Below are 17,346 nucleotides of genomic sequence, written 5' to 3' on the forward strand. Positions count from 1 at the left end.
AGGACTGAATTCTACATTTTAAATCAGCAAATAAGTGGTATTAGAATTAAATATTAAGAAAGCTTTTATAAAACCAAACAAAACTATCTCTTAAACAATGATTCCAAGTCAATTGGAATTGGTTGCACAAGAGTTTTCTCTTTATTTCTTCTGGCAGCAGAAGGCAGCCAGTCATCACTCCCTTTCCATTGTTCTTGATACGCTTCTAAAATATACTGTGTATTTTAGGTGATTTACACTTATAAGGTCATTAACTAGAGAAATTGGACCTATTTGTCTACGAACAAGGTCATGTGCTTTTGCTTTCTTCACATGCCACTCCAATAGCCTGATTGTTAACATATGATGACTTTGAGTGTGGCAGTTATAGTTTAACTTTCTGGTTGATTTCTCCAGCATATAAATGTGAGCAATGCCAAAAGGAGAAAACAATTTTAAAAGCAGCTTCACATTTCACCAGAATGTCTATGAAATGGACTTCAGCTCTCCTTCTGCTTCAACTGGCTTGTTACTTTAGCTCTGGGAGTTGTGGAAAGGTGCTGGTGTGGCCCACTGAATACAGCCATTGGATGAATATAAAAACAATCCTGGATGAACTTGTTGAGAGAGGTCACGAAGTGGTTGTTCTGACATCTTCAGCTTCCATTCTTATTGATCCCAACCAACCATCTGCCATTAAATTTGAGATTTTTCCTACATCTATCTCTAAAAATGATTTTGAAAGTGCTTTCAAAGCTATACTGGATGCTTGGATATATGATCTGCCTAAAGACTCCTTTTGGTCATACTTTGCAAAAGTACAAAATATCCTTTGGAGTTATTTTGATGTTATTCAACAGTTTTGTGCAGATGCAGTCAAGAACAAGAAACTAATGAAAAAACTCCAAGAATCAAGATTTGATCTCATTCTTGCAGATCCTGTAGGACCCTGTGGTGATCTGCTGGCAGAGATGCTTAGAGTACCTTTTGTGTATACTCTACGCTTCACACCTGGATATGAATTTGAAAAGCATGTTGGAAAACTTCCAATCCCACCTTCCTATGCACCTGTTGTTTTGTCAGAATTAAGTGATCAAATGACATTCATGGAAAGAGTAAAAAATATGATATATATGCTCTACTTTGACTTTTGGTTCCAAACAATAAATCACAGGAAGTGGAATGAGTTTTACAGTGAAATACTGGGTAAGTCATGTTTTTAGTTGGTAGAGTTATGTGTTACCTTCCAGTATCTTGGAAGGTAATTTTTATAATTATATGGTCAAAGGGATTTGTCCATTATGAGTGAAGTGATGATTGTTAATAAGAATGATCACTCAATCTCAAAACTATTATGGAAAAGTTTATATTACAGGATAAATTGGAACCCTGTGTTCCATGATTATTGTAAGACACCTAAGGGATTCAAGAAACTCAAACTAAATACTGAGTATTTCTTGCCATATCATATCCAGTCTTGCTTATCTCTTTGAAACCTTGCTCATTTTAAACAGAATTTTTAAGTCCACAGCAATATTGATTGCACATTTTGCATATAATCTCTGCATGCATTGATGAGTAGTTCCCCATTATCAACATTTCAAGAGAAGTGGTTCACTTTTACAGCTGATAATCCTATACACCACATCATTTAAACTTCACCTTCCTCTGTAATGGTGTTGTACATACTATGGATTTTGACAACTTCTAATAATATGTATTGACCTTTATTATAAAATACAAAGTAGTTTCACTACTAATAAAAATCCTCTATGTTGTACCTTTTTATCCTACATATTCATGAAATACACTATTATTCATCATAGAGAAAGACATTAGAAATTTTATTAACTAATCAAAACAGACAGTAGATGTTACATATTTCTGGCAAGCATTCCATGGAGTATAGAAGAGACTGTTTCTTCTGATTTTTTTCTCAGTCTATTTATATGAAAAATCAGCTCTTTTCCCATATATTCTGGAGAACTGTTTTTAACAATAAAGAAATAGTGGCACTATCAAAAACTCAGGCCTATAATTTGAATTTTTGCAATTACTACACATTCTAGGTGCTTACAAATCATCCCATCGAAAGCTTAAAATCTGGCTGTGGCAAGGAGATAGAAGTTTCTAGCCTTTTTGAGAACTGTGCTTCTCATCGAAGACAGTGAACAATATTAAGATCACCACTTATTTTTCCATATATCTTAAAAATTTCCAGTTTTGATTTGCTGTTATCATTAATTCTTTGAAAAATGTCATTAAAATTCTAACATGAGCCAAATACAGTAGTAAGTACAATAAATCAAAATGAACAGCTTAATAGGGAAAACTGATTCAAGGAAAAATGTTTCTAACTGTAGAAACTCAACTTACAAGGAAAAGTGCTTCCATTTGTTAATCGATATGGAGCTCAAATAATAAAGTACATTTTACCTCTGCTACATATGCAGCTTTACAAATTAAACAACTGCAAGCTTAATTCCATGTTTATTTAGGTTGAGTAATCATTTGTGCTCATGAATGTGCTAATGTAATACGAGAGATAAAAGTGTTGACATACAAATTGTTCCAACAACAAAATCCATTTATCCAGAAACAAAAATCCCAAAAAGAGTGCACCAAAAATGGTCCTGATATATCAACATATACACCTTGACAGTGTATTTGAGAAATGCATAAAAAGGTTCATAACTCTCTGTATGTCTTTGGAAGGACCTCCACTCAGTCTTGCCAGAGGGTGAAGCAACCTGAATTCCTCTGGGAGAAGTAAGGCCCCTATGAAATCCTGTACTTGCTGATGGACACATTCAGGGGCACAGACTTTCTAGGCCCTTGACCATTTAATTGACCTTATATAAGTTTGTTAAATAGAATACATATAAAATAACAGTGTCCATTTATTTTGCACAAAAGTATCTTAAGCTTATATGTAATCTATACATATTTACATAGGCATAACAAGTACATTTTTATATATTAAATTTTTATCATATGTAGCTTTCCTATACTACACACATGGTACATATACTGGTATTATCAGACCACAAACAGTTTCACGTCTTTGTCTACACCATTCCAAGCCCCTTTCAGAAACTTACCAGGTATTTAAATTAAAATATACTCATTTCCTTTACCTTTGTTTATTTCCCTTCCAGGGAGACCCACTACATTAGCTGAGACCATGGGGAAAGCTGAAATGTGGCTCATTCGAACCTACTGGGATTTTGAGTTTCCTCGCCCATTCTTACCAAATTTTGAGTTTGTTGGAGGACTCCACTGCAAACCTGCCAAACCCCTGCCTAAGGTAAACTGGTACACTTTGTTTTGCTTTTTCTTGCTTTGAAGCTCTTCACTAATATTTGATATTACAAGGAACATCACTCCTGAAAAAGAAAAATTTCCATCCCAACAATATTTGCAGCCAACCCTATTTTATTTCCCGCTGTCACTGTAGCAACTGCTCATTTGATATTCAAGAGATTGACATCTTAGAGCACCTACTAAACAGGTCTTTCTTGCCACACCACAAGTCTGTACAAAATCTTGTCCAAGACTTACAGAACGATGGCTGACAAAATAAGCACAGAGAAAAGGCACACTGCATATATAAGAAAGACCATCAATTCTGCATTTTTGTTCAACACTGGATAATTTCTACCATCTAGTATCTGAAAACTGCCCTTAGTATAAAATTGAAAAAGAAATATGTTAGCGTAAAGATGATATTCTTTATGAAGGAAAACAAAAGCTAATACATTCTAAATTGATATCATTTCAGGCAAAATTTAAAAACAAACATCCTTTACGAAATAATTTTATGAACTTTTCGACATCCTGTTTGCTTGAGTAGCAACATAAAATGACGATAATATTCAAGGCTTATACTCTCACCAAATTGAATTACAAATATTAACTATGTAAAGAATCTTTCATACGCTCTAGAGCCTGATGTATAATTTTCCTTCAACAAAACTTCATTTTTCAACTTTATTGTGGTATGAAGTATATGTAAAACTGTAAGACTTTTAAAGTATAAACCATTATTACTTAGCTTACATATATATTGTAAGAGGTTTCCCTTATGTGCTAATTAACACATTCATCACTTCACAAATGAGAATTTGTGTGTGTGTGTGTGTTTGTGTGTATGCACTCCAGCCCATTCATGAATGCTGATTAAAGAACATCTGTAATTGCAAGTTTTATCTTTGTTAAACTGACTCTTACTTGATACTTACATAGGAATATGTTACCTCCTCCTTCAAATTGAGACCTCCTTAAGCTTAGAAAGGTGCCATTCATGGTTTGTTTTTTTTTGCAAAATTCAGTAAGGATTCTTCCACATAGGAGACGCTCAATTTGCTGTCCTTTTTTAATCAAGTTGTGTCCTTTTTTTTGTTTGAGTCAGTTATGTTTAGGACATCAATCCCTTGTCTGATATATAGTTTACAAATAGCTTGAATATAATAATGGTTTTCTTTTTCATTTTGCCATAGAAGATTTTAGATCTATATAGTCCATTTGTTAATATTCTTTTTTGAGTCCTTTGTTATAGGAGACAAATCCATAAAGACATCACTGAGGTCAATGTCAGAGAGATTATAATTTGTTTGTTTTCTATGTATCATATGGTTTCATTTCTTATATATTTACTATCTTGAATGAAATTTTGTATATGGCCTAAGATATTGGCATGGATTCATTCTTCTGCATATTGCTGTCCATTTTCCCACACCATTAGTTATTTCCTTTCCCCCTTGCTCTTTTTTATATTAATTTTTTATTATTAATTTAATATATAAAATTAATATTATTAATTTATTAATTTAAATACCTTATTTTATATAATTCTTACATCTTTTTTCATCTTTGCACAATGTATGCTTTTCATTTTGGTTATATTCCCCATACAATTGCACCCCCCCTTACTTCGACACTAGTCCTTCCTATCCCCTCCATCCCTTCTCCCCTCCACCGTAGTGTGTCTCTGGTTTATAGTTGCTTCTTGATTTTGATTTTTACTTTGTATTGATTAGTCTTTTTCCTGATCTCCTATTTAAGTTTTCTAAATTCCTGCTATGAGTGAGACCATCCGGTATTTTCTTTTTCTGACTTATTTCGCTGAGCATGATCCCTTCTAGCTCCATCCATGTTGCTGCAAACTGCATGTGTTTATCTTTTTTGACTGCTGAATAATATTACATGGTGTATATGTACCACATCTTCTTGATCCAGTCATCTATTTTGAGCATTTGGGTTGTTTCCATAGCTTAGCTTTGTAAATAGTGCTGCTATAAACACAGGGGTGCAGGTACCCTTTGAAATTACTGTTTCTGTGTCATTTGGGTAAATACCTAGGAGTGGAATTGCTGGATCATATGGAAGCTCTATGTTTAGTAGGTCCAGAAATCTCCACACAGCTCTCCGTAGTGGTTGGACCAGTTTGCACTCCCACCAACAGTGCAGAAGAGTTCCTTTTTCTCCACAACCTCGCCAACATTTGTTGTTGCTAGATTTTTTAATATGTGCCATTCTCACTGGTGTAAGATGGTGTCTCATTGTAGTTTTGATTTGCATTTCCCTGATTACAAGTGATGTTGAACATTTTTTCATATGCCTTTTGGCCATTTGCATTTCCTCTTGGGTGAAGTTTCTTTTTAGCACTTCTGCCCATTTTTTGACTGGATTATTTTCTTTGTTTTTGTTGAGTGTCATCATCTCTTTGCAGATTTTTGTGATCATTCCTTTAATGTTAGTTTGTGTGCAAAAATGTTCTCCCAGTCGGTGGGGTTTCTCTTTGTTTTGGTTATTGTCTCTTTTGCTGTGCAGAAGTTCTTTAATTTGATGTAGTCCCAGCTGTGTATCTTTGCCTTACTATCACTGCTTTGGGTGATGTGTCTGTAAAGATGTCTTTGATGTGCATATCACGTAGTGTTTCGCCTATATTTCCTTCTATATATTTTATGGTTTCAGGTCTTATGTCTAGTTCTTTAATCCATTTTGAGTTGGTTTTTGTGTATGGTGTGAGGTAGTAGTCAAGCTTCATTCTTTTGCATGTAGCGACCCAGTTTTCCCAGCACCATTTATTGAACAAACTTTCTTTGCTCCAATGCATATTCTTTGCTCCTTTGTCAAAGATTAGTTGACCATAAATCTGTGGGTTTGTTTTTGGATTTTCTATTTGATTCCGTTGGTCTGTGTGTCTGTTCTTGTTCCAATACCATGCATTTTTGATGATTATGGCTTTGTAGTATAGTTTGAAGTCCTGACGTGTGATAACTCCATTCCCTTCTTTTTTTCAGACTTTCTGTAACTCTCACACTGTCATTAATGTACTTCCAGTGGAATGAGGAGAGTTACTTACAGCTAGTTACACACTACACATTCTAATGACACATCAACTTTACAATATGAATTCAGAGTAAAGGTGTTATAAGTAAAAAAGACTGGTTAATACAGACACTTGGATGATAACTTTACATATATCATTCTGGATGATACACAAGACTCTCAATGATTATTTCTTGGAAAACCAGAGTTCTGAATATTTGCAGTTACTAATGGTCAAACATTAAGAAATTATTTAGGGGCCTCCCCTCGTAGCACAGGGGATTGAGTGGCGCACTGTGAAGCTGTCAGCAGCCTCTGCAGCGATGGTTCAATCCTGGGTGGCCAGCGAGGGTCCCACATGGTGTAGCAGACCTCTCCTGTCATGCCTGCTGCTCCCCTCAGCAGTGTACTTCATCAGTCTGCCTGTTCTGTTCCCCCCTCTGGCTCTGGTGAATCCTCTCACCCTCCCGCACATCTGGCCTGTACCCCAGTTCTTGTATAAATAAATAAACAAATAAATATTTAAACAAAAAACAAAAAAAAAGAAAAGAAATTATTGTGGTGCAGTATTGGGGAAAATATGACAAAATTTATGGAAAAGATTGAAGGGATATAGGACAGAAAGACATATACAGTCATGCATATAATTAACATTCTTATTGCTCATATAGGGAAATAAAATATCAAAAATCCAAATAAACTAATTCCCTAGGAAATGAATTTAGAATAAATACAAGTGATTAGTTCACTGATATTGATAAGGAATTACAGAGTTAATATCTTGCTGTGTGTCTTCTTTCCAGAATCTACATTAGCAATTCTAATGGTGTGAATGAAGAGCCTGGGTCTATATTGACTAACAGCTTATCCTCTTCACTGCTGTGTGCTGCCCCTCATAAATTACTCGTACTAGTAATAACAAGTGAGGGTTCCTCCAAACTGAAAATAGAACTACCATATGGCCCAGCAACGCCACTTTTGGGTATACATCAAAGTACTTAATTCAAAGCAAGATCTCGATTAGGTTGCTGCACATCCATCCTCATAGCAACTCTATTCACAGCAGTCAGTGGAAACAACCCAAGTATACAAAGTCCTGAGTCAACAAACATAATGCTGTTCACACACAAGGTTCTATGAACTTTGAGCATACAATGCTGAGTGAAATGGGCCATTTACAATATGACAATTACTTAAATGATTCCAATTATATGAACTCTAGAGGAAACAAATCCATAGAAAAAGAGTACAGTGATGGTTACCAGCGGCTGGTAAAGGGTCAAAGGGAGATCTATTATGTAATGGCTAGAGAATTTCAGTTTTGCAAGAGGAAAAATGTCTGCAGATTGTACAACCATGGGAATATACTTACACCACTAAACTAAAATCTTAGATATTATCAAAAAGTAAATGTTATGTTATTTATACTTTGCCGCTTTTTGTAAAAGGCACTGTTCTAGTAATTCCTAAAGTCCATGATGGTCTCTCCTTAGCTATTTGAGCAATCCTTCTAGTACGGTTGCTGTGCTGTTGCTCTTTTGTGATGCAGCAAATTTTTCCTTCACAGGAAATGGAAGAGTTTGCACAGAGCTCTGGAGAAAATGGTATTGTGGTGTTTACTCTGGGCTCAATGGTCTGTAACATGCCAGAAGAAAGAGCGAATGCAATTGCATCGGCCCTGGCCCAGATTCCACAAAAGGTTAGATAAAGTATCTTAATATTGGACAACTAAATGTGACCATTAACTCTGCAGTGGATGTGGATTTATGCATGAATGGTAAATTATGAAGATAACTCTGCTTTCTTGCTGACATAAGCTCAAACCAAAATATACATGGCAGGTGTTAACACAGTAAGAAGTATGTTTCATGTGGCATTACTGTTAGGATTGAAATTAAATGTAGGTAAGAGGCACAGAGTGAAGATTTGCTATTATAATGGTATTGTGTGAAGATATTGGAAACAGAAATTCTACACTGTCATTTGTTACTTTTGCAAGAATTCTGAGTGCAGGGTACATAACCGATGTTATCAGAAAGGATTAAATTTTAACTGCAACCTGAAGCAGAAAAGCAATAAAGTTTGAAGGCATCATGCAATTTGGGCTTCTCAGTAATTCAGGCATCTTTCCCCTAAAACTTTTGGAACTAGCCTGTTTGGGGTACTGGTCATGGTACTATTCAGATGAACAATGGCCAGGCTTCACAAGCTATTTCCACATATACTCTAGCCAGACACAGTGACTAAGAATATGAAGAGGATATTATAAGGTGAACCCTACATCACCTGGGCAGGAAAAATGGTACATCTACTCGTGAGACATACAAGTAATTTCCTTTCCATTTTATAGAACACACCTCATTCTCTGTGTCTCTGTGGAGTATTGTTAGTTTTCTACTGGAACAACTTCTACTTAGTGCCTGAGCTAAATTTTTGCCAGAATCTGAAGTTGCTTTAAAAATGCATAGCAAAACTATGTAAAACACTTGTAAAGTATAATGCAAGTTAAGAGTTTGGCTGGGGAATTCCAAAATCAGAATCACTGTTAATAGCGGTGGAAATCCTGAGTTATAGGTCTCATGTTAATCAATGTTGTTGATGCCATGTAGGCCTCACTGATATATTAACAACCAGTAAAAAAAAAAAATTTAATATTTCACAATTTTGGTTTATTTCACCATCTCTGCTGTTATTTAATATAGCCAGCAGGCTCCTCTTTTCTCCATTTAAGAATTTCCAAACTGAAAGCAGAAATAACACTCTAAGTTAGAGTGAAATATTACCTCTTGAAATTTTTCTTATTATCGGTACCAAAAATAAGTTACTGTATTTTCTACCAGAGAAAATTTGTAATACACAGAATTATTTAGTTCTCTGAATAAGTAGAGTGGATAAATTAGCCTTTTGCATATAAAAAGATGTAAAGTGCCATAAAATAACTTATGGAACAAGTAGACATAAGTAAACTTCATTCTGTGACCCACAGAAGAAAGAAATACTGAAATGCCACACTGGAAGATGACAATTATATAATAAATAGATAAAAACAAGTAAGTGTGAAGATTGTAGCAATGTCCTGCTCTTTCTGCCCTAAAATTATACTGACTAAATATCTCTAAAATACTTGAATTGATCCAATATAGACAAATATTTGTCTAATACAGACACCACAATGTGTGAAACATCATGATTGTATCCATTCTTGAATGAATATTAATGCCAATGTGGTTTATATTATTCCAGTTTTAATAGTATACTCATATTTAATGCCTCTTTTCCTATTGCATACCTTGAGAAATGCACCTAACTAGATTATTCCTTATTTCTGCAGAATTCAAACATGCTCTAATATTGAAATCTGACTACTGAAATAAGATATTTTCTTTACCTTAACAGGTTTTATGGAGATTTGATGGCAAGAGGCCAGATACCTTAGGGGCAAATACGCAACTGTATAAGTGGATCCCTCAGAATGACCTTCTTGGTAAGACTCTGGAAAGCAAACACTGAAATAAGGGTAGCTACAAGCAGAGTGCTTTTTCACAAGGAAAGAAATAATGGAACATTGTTATTGCATAACATGAATATAAAATTTAAGTGCTTTATTTTTATATTGCAGTCTTACGTGGAAAACAATAAGATCTAACTGTTGGAAATTTATGATTAACATAAATTTCATTTATGATAAACATAAATTTCATTTCAAACATAAAATTCATTTCTTATGGCCATAATCAAAATATCTTTATTTCAAGTGTAATTCTCAGAGAGAATTTTATAAAAACTATGAGGATTATTCATTTTTTTCCTTTTCTTTTTTTAATATTTATTCATTTATTTATACAAGCACTGGGTATCGTCAGAAGTGCAGGAGGGTGAGAGAATTTACCAGAGCCAGAGCAGGGAACAGAACAGGCAGACCGACAAAATACACTGCTAGGAGAGCAGCGGGCCAGGCAGGAGAGGTCTGAGCGCCATGTGTGACCCTCGCCGGCGGCCGGGGATCAAACCGGTGCTGCAGAGGCTGCAGGCAGCTTCGCAGCCCAGTGCTCAACTGCTGCGCCACAAGGGGAGACCCTGGATTATTCATTTTTTCACTCAAATTTTAGTAATTTGTCAGCTGTTTACACTTCGTACAATTTGGGGGATAGATTCTCCCACCTGCTTATATGCACATGCTTCACTCACCCCCACCAACACACCCCCATCCTTTTCTACCCCTGCCTTCCTCCCTCCCCTCATTGCCACTGGAAACCAGTATGTTTTTCACCTGGATTATCTGCCGCCTAGTTCTCCCACCTTATTTCTACCTTTTCCCTTCTATACCAGTATTAAGTGACAATGAAAAACAACAGTACCTCTTTTATTACCAGTGACTCTAAAGGAAATTAGATTTTAAAAATTCTCTAATTTTTATAGGAAATAACCATAGCATTAAAATATCTCATTGTCATCTTTTCTTCTGATGACTCCAGTGTCACCAGAGTCAAACTTCCTGCAAACTTGATGTCTGCATATTTGAACTAGTGATTTCACTCTTTGTTTCATGGACTATGTCCTAATATGTCATCTTTAGTTCTTTATTTCTCACAGGCTATTTTTTTAATCCCCGTTGTTCTTATGAATGTGTTCAATGCCAAATTTGTTCACCCACAATCATACAACATTGCTAATTTACTTCTCTGAAAGGTAAAAATGCTTCTTGCTCTGAGATCTGAAAACCTTCATGAATTTTATATGTAATCTGTTATCTACACTATCATGAAACTTTCAGTGCCATATATTACCATAATCTCACTTTATCTCTCAGACTTGTAGTTAATAATATTCTGAAATCTGTGCTCAATTTTAGGTCATCCTAAAACCAAAGCCTTCATAACCCATGGTGGAACCAATGGCATCTATGAGGCGATCTACCATGGTGTCCCGATGGTGGGCATTCCCCTGTTTGCAGATCAACCTGATAATATTGCTCATATGATAGCAAAGGGGGCAGCTGTCACAGTGGACTTTGACAAACTGTCAAGTACAGACTTGCTCAACGCATTGAAGAAAGTCATTAACGACCCTTCGTGAGTATCACAATTTTTTAATGAATAGTATTTATACACCGGTCCTTTTGTCACCAATAAATTTGAGTTTCACATTTTTATATATTAATTATGAAACTATCAGTATGATATTACCACCAGAGATCAAATATTTTTCAAGTAGACATTTAGTTTTTTTTAAATGTATTTTTTTGTTGTGCTTTAAGCAATCTTGTTTATTTTTTCACGATATAGGATTTCTTCCCTCAGGTGTGACCACTATTGTTTTCCCACTGCTTACAGTCCTCTACCATGCTGTGCTCTCTTCCCCACCTTTTCTCTACTCTATGCCTCTCCCTCCCTTTCCCTGCTTGAGCAGAGGCACATTTAATACAGCCTGGTGCAGGAACAAAAGCACACAGACCAACAGAATGGATTTGCATGACCAGAAATAAACTCACATATATATGCAAGTTAATCTAGGACAAAGGAGTCAAAATTATACACCAGAACAAGGAAATCCTCTTCAACAAGTGGTGTTGGGGAAACTGGACAACTACATGCAAGAAAATGAAACTAGACCACAATCTCACACCATATACCGAAATCCCCAACTCAAAATAGATTGAAGACTTGGATGTAAAGTCTAAAACAGTAAACTACAAAGAAGAGAATATATACGAAACATTTCATGAGATATGCTTCAGTGATGACTTTAGCGATTCATCCCCAACAACAAAGGAGAAAAAGAACATAAACATCTAGCAACACATCAAACTAAAAGGCTTCTGCACAGTGAAAGAAATCACAACTTGAACGAAAAGACAGCCTCCTGAGTAGGAGAAAATGTTTGCATACCATACATCAGGCAAAGGACTGATTTCAAATATAGACAAAGAACTCATAAAACTCTACAAAAATAAAGTAAGTAAGCCAATCAAAAAATGGGCTTAACAGACACCTCTCCAAAGGAGACATTAAAATTCCCACCAGGTTCATGCAAAAAGGCTCACCATTACTTATTATTAGGTAGTGCAAATCAAGAGCACAATGAGATACCATCTTACACCTGTCAGAATAGACATACTGGGCTGGCAGGGGGTGGGAAGAAACAGAAATAAGTGCTGGCAAGGATGTAGAGAAAAAGGAACACTCCTAACTACTGGAGGGAATGCAAACTAGTCCTGCCGTCATCGAAAGCAGAATGGAAGTGCCTCAAAACATTAAACATGGATATGCCATTTGACCACAGTGAATCCATTCCTAGGAATCTATCAAAAAATTTCAAAATCAGACAACATGCCAGAATAGAGAGGCTGAGATCAATTTCTCTACTAAAAACAACTTAAAAAAAAAAAAAGGACTGATAACAAGCTCTTAGCAAACCCTCGGAGCTCTGAACAAGCTATATCACATGAGCAATTTTCCTGGATGCCCAAGAATCAAAAAGGGGCCAAAAAAAGGAGTCCATTCTCCATGGGCTGTATGGAGAAGCCCATTCCCAAGCTGGCCAACATCTTTGAGCATAATCCGAAACTCCCTGTACCCCATCCCATAGCTGGAATCTTCAGGTGAGCAACTTAGATGTCAGCACCAGCCACCAGCTCCAAAGGTGCAGACGCATTCTTCCCTTTTTTTTTTTTTATTTTTCCCTGCGGCACAACTCGAGAGTAACCTACTCAGCCCTCTGGCGCCACCTACTGACCAGATCCAGAATACCAGCCTCTAGCACTTCTGGAGCAGAGAGAACTTGAAAGGCCAGGCACCAGCCACACCACTCAACCTGCCCATGTCTCCAAGCAGATCAGGCCACAATTGGAACCTTACAGTTGCTGCTCCCTGCATTGGGGATCCGCAGCTGGCTTCAGTGACACCAGGAAGTGTGGCCCACTCAGCCTGCTGCACCCAATAGCTGACAAAGCCAGAGCTGAGCTTGTGATGCCAGGCCCTATATCGGGGACCTTTGGATACACCAAGCGGTCTGGTCGACAGAAACCACAGGAGCCCCTGTCTCCAAAGCAGGCCAGACAGTGTACAGATCCATTCACACCAAGGTAAGAGTACTGGGATGTCCAACTGGCTAGCAGCAGCAGTCTGGTGAACAGGTGCCATGGGAAACCCAGCCGCCAAACCCACCCAGCTGCCACAACAGCCCAAGCAGCATGGAGATCCATCCACTGGACATCAGAAGATGTTTGGTAGGCGATACCCAAGGGGAGAGCAACAGGAGAACTGCCCAACCTCCATCCACCACCCACAGTGGCCCAAGCTCCAAGCAGATCCATACACGCCTTGGTAAAAGCACACAGAAATCATGCCAGTGGGCACTAGCAGCCACATGGCCCTATCCCAAGAACAAACATGAAAGCAAACAATGAGGAGAAAGAAAACTACCAGTGATCAAACCAGCCATCCTAGGAACAATGCACCACAGAAAGAAAATCAGCTTCCAGAACACAACACTTACATGGTAGAATTTCTCTGTGACAGATAAAGAATTCAGAGTCATCTTCATTAAAAAACTAAAAGAAGTGGGCCTCCTGGTGGCACAGGGGTTAAAGTCTCAGCACTATTAAGTTATTGGCAGCCACTGTGGCATGAGTTTGATCCCCAGCCAGGGACCTGACCCACATGGTGCAACAGACCTCTCCTGTCTCGCATGCTGCTCCCCTCAGCAGTGTATTTCAGTTGATCTGCCTGTTCTGCTCCCCACTCTGTTTCTGGTGAATCCTTCTGCCACCCACTGCACCTCAGTTCTTGTATGCATAAATAAATCAAAATAAATCTTAAAAAAGGAAGAAATTTCAGAAACCATCCACTTACAATTTTACCCAAAAAAGTAAATACCTGGGAATAACCTTAACTATATACATGAAAGACCTATACAAGGAAAACTGCAAAGCACTTTTATTTTTTTAAGTATTTTTTTAATAGAGGCATGTTTTTATTTATTTGTTTGTTTGTTTGTTTGTTTGTTTGTTTTGTCTATACATGCACTGGGTACAGTCAGAAGCACGGGAGGGTGAGAGAATTCACCAGAGCCAGAGCGGGGAGCAGAGCAGGCAGAAGGACCGAAGTACACTGCTGAGGGGAGCAGCGGGCGGCAGGAGAGGTCTGCGCACCATGTGGGACCCTCCTCCAGTGGCCGGGGAGCAGCTGGGGATCGAACCCGTGCCGCAGAGGCCGCAGGCAGCTTCTCAACCCAGCGCTCAACCGCTGCGCCACTGGGGAGGCCCTGCAAAGCACTTTTGAAAGAAATGGAAAGCAGAAAGAAATGGAAGGATAGTCCCTGCTCATGGATTGGAAGAATTAGCATTATAAAAATGACCATCCTACCAAAAGCAATTTATAGATTCAATGCAACTCTAATAAAAAGCTTGATCACATTCTTCAAAGAAACAGAACAAATATTGTTGAAATTCATATGGAGCCACATGAAACCCCAAATAGCAAAAGTTCTGACTGAAAGGGGCGTTACACCCAGACTTCAAACAATACTACAAGGCCATTATAATAAAAACAGCATGGTGCTGGAACAAAAACAGACACACAGACCAATGGAATAGAATTGAAAGCCCAGAAATAAAGCCACACATATAATGCCAACTAATCTACAACAAAGGAGCAAAGAATATACACTGAAAAAAGGAAAGCTTCTTCAATAAATGATGTTTATTGGGAAAGCTGGATTGCCATATGCAAAACAATGAAACTAGACTACTATTTCACACCATGCACAAAAATCAACTCAAAATGTAGAAAAGACTTGAACATAAGACCTGACGCCATAACATAAATAGAAGAAAACATAGGCAAAACACTCCATGACATACACCTCAGAAATATCTTTTAGAATTATTCTCCAGAAGCAAGGCAAACAGAAAAGATTAACAGCTGGGACTACATTAAACTAAAAAAAATCTGTGCAGCAAAAGACATAATAATCAAAACAGAGATATCCAACTGAATGGAAGAAAATATTTGCATACCATACCACCCATAAGGAACTGAAATCAAAGATTTATAAAGAATTTACATGACTCAACCAAATCAAAGCAAACAACCCCACCAAAAAATGGGCAGAACTAAAAAGACACTTGTCCAAAGAAGAAGTGCAAATGGTCAACAAGGATATGAAAAAATGTTCAACATCACCAGGTATCAGGGAAATGCAAATCAAAAGCACAAAGAGATCCTTCCTCACTCCAGCAAGAATGGCCCACATTAAAAAAAATAATAATAATGGAAACAACAAATGCTGGATTGGATATGGAGGAGATTCCTCAGAACACTAATAATGAATCTACCATATGATTCAGTGATTCCATTCCTAGGAATCTACCTACGATACAACAAGACTATTCAAAAGGAAACCTGCACTCCTATGTTTATTGCAGTACTATTTACAACAGCCAAGATATGGAAACAACACAAATGCCCCAAAATAGACAAATGGATCAAAAAGTCGTGGTATATTCATACAAGAGAATATTACTCAGCAATCAAAAGACACTCATGCCATTTGAGGCAACATGGATGGAGCTCATTATGTTAGCCGAAATCAGTCAGTAAGAAAAAGATAAATACCAGATGGTCTCACTAATATGTAGAATATAGAGAAACCAAACAAAAGGTCAAGAGAAAGTCAAAACCAGCAAGCTGGCCGTAGAACAGTAGCATACAGCAGAGGAGAGGGACAGAGGGGGTGCAAAACATGGGACATGGGAAGGTTGAACACAGGGAATATGGTGATGGTTCAAGGGTGATATGGTGGCAGGAGAACTATGGAGACTACAATGATGTAAGAAAAAAATTAATTAATAAAAACGATTTTTTAATTCAAAATAACTAATTTGAAAGGAAACATACAATTTTCTAGAACTTGGCTATTGTAAATATAGCTGCATAGGCATGTATGTATCACTTTAGATTTCTTTTTTTGTATTTTCCATGTTGACACTTAGGAGTAGAATCGATGGAGCATATGGTAAATGAATTTTAATATTTTGAGAAACTGCATACAATTTTCCTTTAACTGGACCACTTTGCATCCCCACCAAAGATGTAGAACAGTTCCTTTCTTCCATATCATTGCCATAATTTAATGTTTCTGAGGTTTTTGATATGGGCTATTCTCCCAGGTATGAGGTAGTATGTCATTGTGGTTTTAATTATCATTTTCGTAATAAGTGATAGTGAACATTTTTTATGTATCTGTTGAGCAAATGTATGTTTTCTTTGGAGAAGTTTCTATTTAGCTCAAATGCCCATTTTTGATTGGATTGTTTGCCATCTGTTGATTTGTATGAGGTCTTTGTCAATCTTGGTTTTTAGCCCTTTGTCAGATGTATTATAGACAAATATTTTCCCCAATTCATAGAGTATCATTTCTTTTTTTTAACCGTGTAGTTTTTATTTTTAATTTTCTTTTTATTTATATATTTTTTACATCATTGCTCATTCTTAAACAATGTTTGCTTCCCCCTCCCCACCCCCAGGTGTAGTCCCCACAGAATTTCCTTCACCAATTCCCCCAGGGCACCATCACCACAGTCCCCTGTGCTCCTACCTCCCTCCTTTTGATCCCTCTCCCTCCTCCTCCCCTGCAGGATGTGTCATGGAGTCTCTTTTCATTTTAATGATTATTTCTTTCCCTGTGTAGAAGCTATTTAGTTTGATGGAGGCCCATTTGTTTATTTTGGCTATATTTCCCTTGTTTTTGGCTTCCATACCCAAGGCATCACTGAAGCTAAAGTTGTAGAGAGTTTTGTCTACATTTTCTTCTATTTATTCTAAGGTTTTATCAATACCATTTTTGAAGTGATTCTTCTTTCTCCACCATACACCCATGGGGCTCTTTTGTCATACATAAAATATTTCAATAGGTGTGGGTTCATTTCTGGGCTCTCAATTCTATGCCATTTTTTGTTTCTCTATTTTTATTATAATATACTGTCATGATTACAATTGCTTTGTAGTCTAGTCGGAATTCTGGGCAAGTGAT

General features: G+C 37.1%; 1 protein-coding gene across 6 annotated transcripts in view; it reads left to right on the forward strand.

The window, feature by feature from the left end:
- Positions 1 to 461: 461 nt before the first annotated feature.
- Positions 462 to 17,346, forward strand: part of LOC311171436 (UDP-glucuronosyltransferase 2B31-like) — a gene marked incomplete at both ends in the record, with an annotated part of 48,817 nt that continues 31,932 nt past the window's right edge. For 2 of the 6 annotated variants that reach the window (XM_084234277.1, XM_084234279.1), the window contains one exon: positions 462 to 797. In XM_084234277.1, the coding sequence (XP_084090403.1) occupies positions 462 to 797 (336 nt within the window). Of the gene's footprint in view, positions 1,186 to 3,137; positions 3,287 to 7,879; positions 8,012 to 9,708; positions 9,797 to 11,164; positions 11,385 to 17,346 lie in introns of all 6 variants that reach the window. The other 4 variants (XM_084234276.1, XM_084234281.1, XM_084234278.1 and 1 more) reach the window with 4 other exon arrangements.

The sequence above is a fragment of the Talpa europaea genome, assembly GCF_964194135.1.
Source record: "Talpa europaea genome assembly, chromosome: 5".
Lineage (NCBI taxonomy): Eukaryota > Metazoa > Chordata > Mammalia > Eulipotyphla > Talpidae > Talpa > Talpa europaea.